The sequence below is a fragment of the Austrofundulus limnaeus genome, unplaced genomic scaffold, assembly GCF_001266775.1.
Source record: "Austrofundulus limnaeus strain Quisiro unplaced genomic scaffold, Austrofundulus_limnaeus-1.0 Scaffold119, whole genome shotgun sequence".
Lineage (NCBI taxonomy): Eukaryota > Metazoa > Chordata > Actinopteri > Cyprinodontiformes > Rivulidae > Austrofundulus > Austrofundulus limnaeus.
Window position 1 is genome coordinate 1260574 of NW_013952521.1, and position 7979 is coordinate 1268552.

The window sequence follows — 7979 nt, forward strand, 5'->3', positions numbered from 1 at the left end:
ATGTATTTGATATACTCCAGCAAATGATGTTTGATTCGTTGTTTTACTTGTGATGCAATATTTACATGTGTTAATAAAAGACAGATCACGCCCACTAAGGGCAGAGCTTCTTTGTACCCAACTGCTGTTAAGTTGGACAATTGAACCTCTCCCCTTTGCGCAAAGTGAATTTTTAAAATCTCACTGGTCTCTGGTTGTCAATTGTTTTATGTTCGGGTGGGTTGTTGTGTTTTCTCTGAGTCCCTAGGTTGAAAATACCGAACAACCCTCCTGCTGCCCTCTGGTTCATTGTGACCCGAGGACAGCAGGAGGGTTAGATGATCCGCTCAGAGTTCTCTCAAAAACAACAACCTGTGTCCTGAGGAGGAGCAGAGACAACAGGTGTTCTCCGTCAGTCTCTCGTCCAATCACAGTTTGTTGTTGTTGACGTCCTCTGGTTGCTTTGGAGATGTAGAATATTAATGAGCCTGTCTGTGGTGGTTCATTTGTCCCAGCGATAAAGAACAGAAACATCGCAGTGCACTGAGGTGAGGTGAAACAAAACATGACGGAAACTAAAGATCAGGTTTGACACGTAGGTAAATTTAGTCTCAGGTTTATAGAACACCTGTTTCTGTTCCACAACAAACTGAAGGTTAGTTTGTATCGTCGGTGCTAAGTCAGGGTGAGAGTCCAACAAACCTTTAGACCAGGTTTCTCTGGGTCAGAGCTCTGTGTAGTGACCGGAAGAACTAGATCTCAGATCCATGTGGTCTCTGCAGGGTAGCGGGGACTCTGCTTTAGAGAGAGGCTGAGTTCAGTTCTGAGTTGAGGTGCTCCACATCCAGAGGAACCAGCTGAGGTGGTTCATCTGGAGAGGACAAACCTGGACACCTCCATAGAAGAACAACTTTGGACATGTCCAACTGGGAGGAAACCCAGGACACAATGGAGAGATTATGGCTGGGTCTAGAAATGAAGACTCCTCCAATCTCAAAACACAAATGTGTCCTCTTTTGCCCCGATTATCCCATGATGCACTACGGCCCGACCAGATTTTTCAGCCTGTAATGGAGGACTAAGTTAAAGAAAGGAATACAGTATATGATGTACTGTATGTATGTATGGATGGATGTTTAGATCAATGATGGATGAATGGATGGATGTATAGAACAATAATGGATGGAAGGTTGATGGATGGATGGATATATAGATCAATGATGGATGGATGAATAGATCAGTGATAGACAAATGGATGGATGGATATATAGATCAGTGAAGGATGGATGGATGGATGTATAGATCAATGATGGATGGATGGATGGGTGGATAGATCAATGATGATGGATGTTTAGATCAATGATAGATGGATGGATGGATGGATCAATGATTGATGGATGGATGGATAGATGGATGGATAGATCAATGTTGGATGGATGGATGGATGGATGGATGATAGATCAATGATGGATGGATGGATGGATGGATGGATGGATGGATCAATGATTGATGGATGGATGGATNTTGGATGGATGGATGGATGGATGGATGATAGATCAATGATGGATGGATGGATGGATGGATGGATGGATGGATCAATGATTGATGGATGGATGGATGGATGGATGGATGGATGGATATAGATCAATGATTGATGGATGGATGGATAGATCAATGATGGATGGATGGATAGATCAATGGTGGGTGGATGGATGGATGGATGGATGGATGGATGGATGGGTGGATGGATGGATGGATGGATGGGTGGATGGGTGGATGGATGGATGGATGGATGGATGGATGGATGGATCAATGATTGATGGATGGATGGATGGATTATAGATCAATGATTGATGGATGGATGGATCAATGATGGATGGATGGATAGATCAATGATGGATGGATGGATGGATGGATAGATCAATGATGGATGGATGGATGGATGATAGATCAATGATGGATGGATGGATGGATGGATGATAGATCAATGATGGATGATGGATAGATCAATGATGGATGGATGGATAGATTAATGATGGATGGATGGATGGATGGATGGATAGATCAATGATGGATGGATGGATGGATGGATAGATCAATGATGGATGGATGGATGGATGGATGGATGGATGGATGGATAGATCAATGATGGATGGATGGATGGATAGATCAATGATGGATGGATGGATGGATGGATAGATCAATGATGGATGGATGGATGGATGTACTTGGTCACAGATCAGGTCCCACTTCTTCTCGTTCTCGTACTGAGACAGAATCTTCACCTTGTCTGGAGGAAGATTCATGGTGTTCTGAGGAGAGACAGAAAACAAGAGTCAGGAAAGAGGACAAGTCCTCTAGAGGACATGTCCTATAAAATGAGGACATGTCCTCTAGAAGACAGGACTCCATCTGAAATCAGCCAAACCTGAATAGATTTCCAGAAAAAACAGATTTGTATAAGACAAACAGAATCCAGTTCTAATCAGTAAAAGTCCAGCAGACTTAATCTGTCCTGAAAAGACTCGAGTCCTGGACCTGTTCAATAATTCAGAGTTCTGCTCGTCTGTTCCGACAGGAGTTTTTGTGACTCTGTTGCCACAACAAACAGAAGAGTTGGTGACATCATTTTGAACCAAAAGCATCAAATTCCATCTTTTAATAGATTTTATAAGAGAGCCGATAAAAACCTTAAACTGAGACGTTTGCTCTAATTATTCTTTAGTTTATAGCAGCCGACACTCAGACCAGTCGGCTGTTTATCAGCTGAAACTGGGCCTATCGGCTTGCACATCCTGAACTTTAGGAACAAACATTTTTTCTTCCGGGAAACTTCAGCCGATCTGATCTGAAATTTTTTAGCTTTGAAACAAACAACAAAAAAAATAAGATTCAGGGACGGTTCCTGAATTAAAGCATTTTCTTTTTCATGGATTAAATGAAAACGTAAAAGAAAACATCTTTCTCTCTGAGCTCAACGCTACTCAGAACATTTACATCCTGTTAAAAGTTCCTGCTGGGAGAAATGCAAAGTTTTATTCAAAACGCAGGAAAACTTGATGGAAAGCTTCTGTAGACTCAGTTCAGGTTTTAGGAACCGGACTGAAGCATCAGCAGAGAAATCCTGAGTCTCATTTTGTAAACAAAACATGCAAATACTGAGAACACACCTTTTGTATCTCTATCCTTGTTAGGACCGTTCATGACTTCCATTCAGTTCTATAGCCTGACCCTAAACCTAAAAATGCACTTCCATCATATTAAGACCTATATTTGGTCCCCATAAAGACTGCTGGTCTTAAGGTAGGTGTGTAAACCAGAAATAATCCCAAAAAGAAAATAAATACAATCACACAGAGAGAGTTTCCCAACAGATTGTTTTGCTGACTCAGCAGTGAAGAAGTTAAATCTGTTGGACAGAGAAAGTTTTGTGGTCAGAGCCCAGCTCTGGTGTCGAGCACAGAGGCGGGTTCTGGGTCTGGACTTCCCTGCACTGAACCATGAAGCTGGGTTCAAAGTGTCTTTGACGTGCATGTCCTTAAAATATAAAAAACAAAAATAAAACATCTTTACGTTTAGGAAACTTGACATAATACATGATTTTACCCATTTTGCCACATAACTGATATTTTCTTTTGACCTTGGCTCATTAAAAGTGAAACAGGAAGTGTGAGAGGTCCCGGGTTCATATCCCGGACGAGCCCCCAATTTGTTACGGCCTGGCTCTGGGGCCATAACACATAAAGGGAAGCAATGCATGGGAAAACTTAAAATTAAATTTATTTAACAAAAATCATGGTTGGATGGAGAAACAAAAGAGCAACAAAAGGAGAAGCCTCGCACAGAGAGCCAGCAGCAGCTCTTCAACTGGATCTCAAGCTCTTCTAGACACTGGCCAGCTGCAAACAGTTGCAATCAGCACCAATCAGGAACGACCCAGAGGAAAGGCCTTGGGCCGTAACAACATCAAAGGGGAACTCTTTAAGAAAAGGTCTTTGTTTATTAAAACATTATTTGAGCTCTAACTCTTCGTCTCTCTGATAGACTCAAAATAATCTTAAAGAAACATCCGATTCCTCTGTGTGCTGTTTACCTGCAGACTTTCCCCTGTGACATCACTTCCTGTCACTTCACATGTGAATATCTCAACAACTGTTCATCTTAACAGTGTGATTTTTTTTTTGCTATAAATTATCAGTGTTATCTTTCCAAACCTGAATTCATATTTATTACAAAAACCTGATGTCACCGGCACTTTAAAGACAAGTCCAGACCCAAGTCCTGCAGACCCTCTATGGAGGAGCTGAAGCTGTTAACAAAATAAAAGCTCAGATGTTTTCCAGTTCTGGTCCGCCTGCCTGTCAGGAACAATCTTATCAGGAGAACAGTGTCACAAAGCTCAGATCTGAGGAGAGAAACGGGTCGATAACAGAACCGGGTCATCTGGTTACATTCTGATCATAACTAGTTTAACTGGGCTCCAATCTGTCTCTGCTTTTATCTTGGTTCTGATTGGTTCAGTTCCAGTTTCATAATAAAAAGTAAATAAAAGAAACATTTGTTGCAGGTTTCAGACATTTTTTAAATTCTTCAGAAACTAAAGTCAGAGCTGAGGTTTTTAAACTCGTGACTTCCTCCTGATTTACCCTGAAGGTCAGACTGAACAGCTGTCTCTGCTGCACATCTGGACTCACCAGAACCGCACAGAACCGCTCCTCCAGCTCCTCCTCAGGGGGCATGGGGGTCTTGGGTCCTGCCGTTGGTTTCCGGGTCAACGTGGAGCCCGGTCCAGATATCTTCCCCTCCTTCACGTCCTTCATCTGAGGGAGTTCTGCACTTCCAGCTGAGTTCCCCATCATTACAAAAGACCCAAAAACTGATCCAGAACCACGAGTCACTGAAGAGTCCTGCGTGACCTTTGACCTCCTGTTATCTGCAGGACGTCCCAGCCTGGAACCATCCTGAAGAAACCCGATGTTTTCCACCTGAGGAGGGCTGAGACTCAGACCTGCACAGACCTGGACTTCATGAAACCTTAGAGGACCTGCTGACAGCTGAGTGAGGAAGAGGAGGAGTTGTTCAGCTTCTTCATCTGATCAAAAATAAAAACTGTTTCTTCTTTAAATATGACACTAACAGGAGTCCTGGTTCTGCTGCTCCTGGATGATCGGACTCTGTGTGCCTCTGAGGTCCAGATCCACAGAGCAGACCCAGCAGCCAAGCCCCGGTCTCTGACAGAAAGCTGAGAGGACTCTGGGTCCTAAAGCCTCCAGTTCAGGCAACACATCAGAAACAGGTAAGACAGACTTCCTCTGAGCTCTGAGCTGCAGCAGTGAAGATCCATCCTCTTTACTCGCTTCTTCCTTTCAGGGTCACTGGTGCCCAAATCCAGCAGTCACAGTGCGAGGGGCGGGGTACACCCTGCAGAAAATATTTTCAGGGGGGCCACTGAAAAACCAGGGGTGGCACACCAAAACTAATATCTACAACATAAAATTTATGACGTGTTTGTAAAAATGACAAATTGAAAACTACGGTAATATAAAGCTACGTATTTTCCAACAGATATTCAATTTGTAATTTCACAGATAATATCACTGATTTTATTACATTCAGAGACAAAAAAAAGAGTAAGTATTTGTAATGTTGGGGGGACCCACTGGTGGGGGGTCTGGGGGTCCTCCACCAGAAAATTTTTTTAAAGAAGTAAATGCCATTTCCTGCATCCTGGTGTATTTTAACAGGTTGTTGAACAGATTTTTACCTACATAAGGAAAACACTTAATATGAGTATTCTATAGGTAAATTCTATATGGTAAATGTGGGGGCTTAAATTAATTCAATTTTAAATTTGATGGGGACAGTTCCCTTCAAAAATTATTTTATTTAAAAATGTCAAAATACATATTTTAAAGACATTTACAAGGAACAAGCTTTTTAAAAATTAAAGCCATTACCTCTTCTATGTCTGTTAAAAGTTTTATTTGCTTGTTGATGTTTACTTTTGTGAAGAAAACCTGTGATTATAAAACTCCAAAACTGGAAATGAAGACTAAAACATGCACAATTACAAACTACATCTACTGTAGTGTTATCACAAACTATTTGCTAATTTCCTTTTTATGTCATATAATAAATATGATTTTGTTCTGTGAGAGAAAAGAGTACCTGGAGAACAGACAGTTGATCTAACAACGTTCTTCCTTAGAGGCAATATGTTGCTTTACCAACTGTGCCACTATACTGCCTAATTTTATAATTTTTATATAATTTTTAAAATTATTTAATTAATATTTGATTAAAATGTATCTATGAATATACGGTGCGCAGCGCTGTGGCTTCTGAATAAATGAAACTGATTTAACACAGTTGTTTATACTTTTAGCAGCTCTTTTTATTCCACAGCTGACCTGCTAAAAATGACAGATTTTCTTTTCTGGATCTCTGACAGGCCGGACTTCAATCTCTGAACTCGTAAAGTTTTTCTTTTTAGTTTTCACTGTCATTTTTCATGAATGGACACTTCCTGATATCTGAGGCAGGAAACACAGCCTTATATGGTGTTTTTGGGGTGGTAATTATGCTAATCTCCTCTCGCGTGCACGAGCAGCTGGATAGAACAGGTGGAATTTACGCAGCTCATTTACACACTTTTCCTGAAGATAGAAGAGTTTGTTGAATCTGACGTGACATGTTCGTACGAACCCTTTGTACGAACAAAAGTAAGAGAAATTTAGGATAAGAATACGAACATGTTCTTGCATGAGGCCCATTGGTTTTAGACTGGTCTGGTTGTCCTTATTCAGAGGTGCTACATTTTAATTTTAATTAATTTTTTTATTTTAAATAAAATATAAATTAATGTTTTTAACTCTATTGTTAAAAAAATCAATGTTTGTTTTTATATTTTTTGAGGCTCTACCGCTCCAAACTGACAGGGTTTACTGGTAAAGATTAGCTGTGGTGGCCAGCTTGAATTGTTTAAACTGGCTAAAGCCTGTCCAGTGGTTTATGAGATATTTTGCTAACAGACACAGGCAGCGACACGATCCGAGCAGAAACAAAGAGCTGCAGGGTTTGAATAAATAATGAGTTCCACAGAAGAACCTGCAGAACTGATCGGACCACAGCAGGTCTGTAACAGGATGCAGGAAGCTACATCATAAAAACATTTTATATTTCTGCATTTAAACACTCAGAGAATAAAAACCTGAAGTTTAATCTGTAAAAATGAACTTGTTCACTGAGGAGAAATATTCTGTGGTTCAGATCTGAAGTAAAACTATTAAAACATCAGGACTGTGATTAAATTTAAAACACAAATCAATCAATTAAAATAAAATAGTGTTTGTGCTGTAAAGCAGTCAAACCTGTTGGAAATGAATATGAGATAAATACAAGGCTGACATCTAGTGCTGAAGATCTGACACTGCAGGAGGATTTTATCTTCCAGTTCAGAGGTTCTCAAACTGGAGTCCCAGGACCCCCAGGGGTCCGCGAGAGGTATCCTGGGGGTCCTCAAAAAATTTCACTAAATTGTTAATTTGGTTTTTATTTTTAAAAATGCATGGAGAACAATGAACTAATAAAACAAACATAAAAACTTAATAAAAATATATATTCCCATGGCATTTAGGGGTTGAAATGACAATAAATTATCTTTTAAAACAGCATGGGTTTTATGAGGGGGTCCCTGGAATTTTTTTCACACTTGTAAGGGGTCCCCAGACCCAAATGGCTTGAGAGCTCCTATTCTAGTTGACCCGTTACTAAATGAAACTTTATATTTCTTAAACACAAAACCCTTTCTGTTTAATGATGGATGGTCTTTCTTCACAAAAAAAGAAGAAAGACAGTCCATCATTAAACAGAGGTGGAGGCCTCCGCTTTCAGCTGTCCCCCTCATACAGAGCGGCCATTGCCAGTATCACTCCACCCTCTGTTAACAATAAGTGTTAATTAGGTGTCAACGATAGCCATGTGATGTGAGTATCAGTCAC

The 7979-nt window shown here is 40.5% G+C and overlaps 2 protein-coding genes across 3 annotated transcripts in view; one reads left to right on the plus strand and one right to left on the minus strand.

The window, feature by feature from the left end:
• fmnl1b (formin-like 1b) overlaps positions 1-5246 on the minus strand; it is a 17410-nt gene extending 12164 nt beyond the window's left edge. The window contains exons 1-2 of one of the 2 annotated variants that reach the window (XM_014014838.1): positions 4674-5246; positions 2208-2291 (exon numbers count right to left, since the gene is read on the minus strand). In XM_014014838.1, the coding sequence (XP_013870292.1) occupies positions 2208-2291; positions 4674-4838 (249 nt within the window). In that variant the 5' untranslated portion in view covers positions 4839-5246. The remainder of the gene's footprint in view (positions 1-2207; positions 2292-4673) is intronic. The other variant, XM_014014839.1, reaches the window with a different exon arrangement.
• LOC106522015 (receptor activity-modifying protein 3) overlaps positions 4965-7979 on the plus strand; it is a gene marked incomplete in the record, with an annotated part of 47278 nt that continues 44263 nt past the window's right edge. The window contains 2 exon segments of the mRNA XM_014014851.1: positions 4965-5037; positions 5119-5275.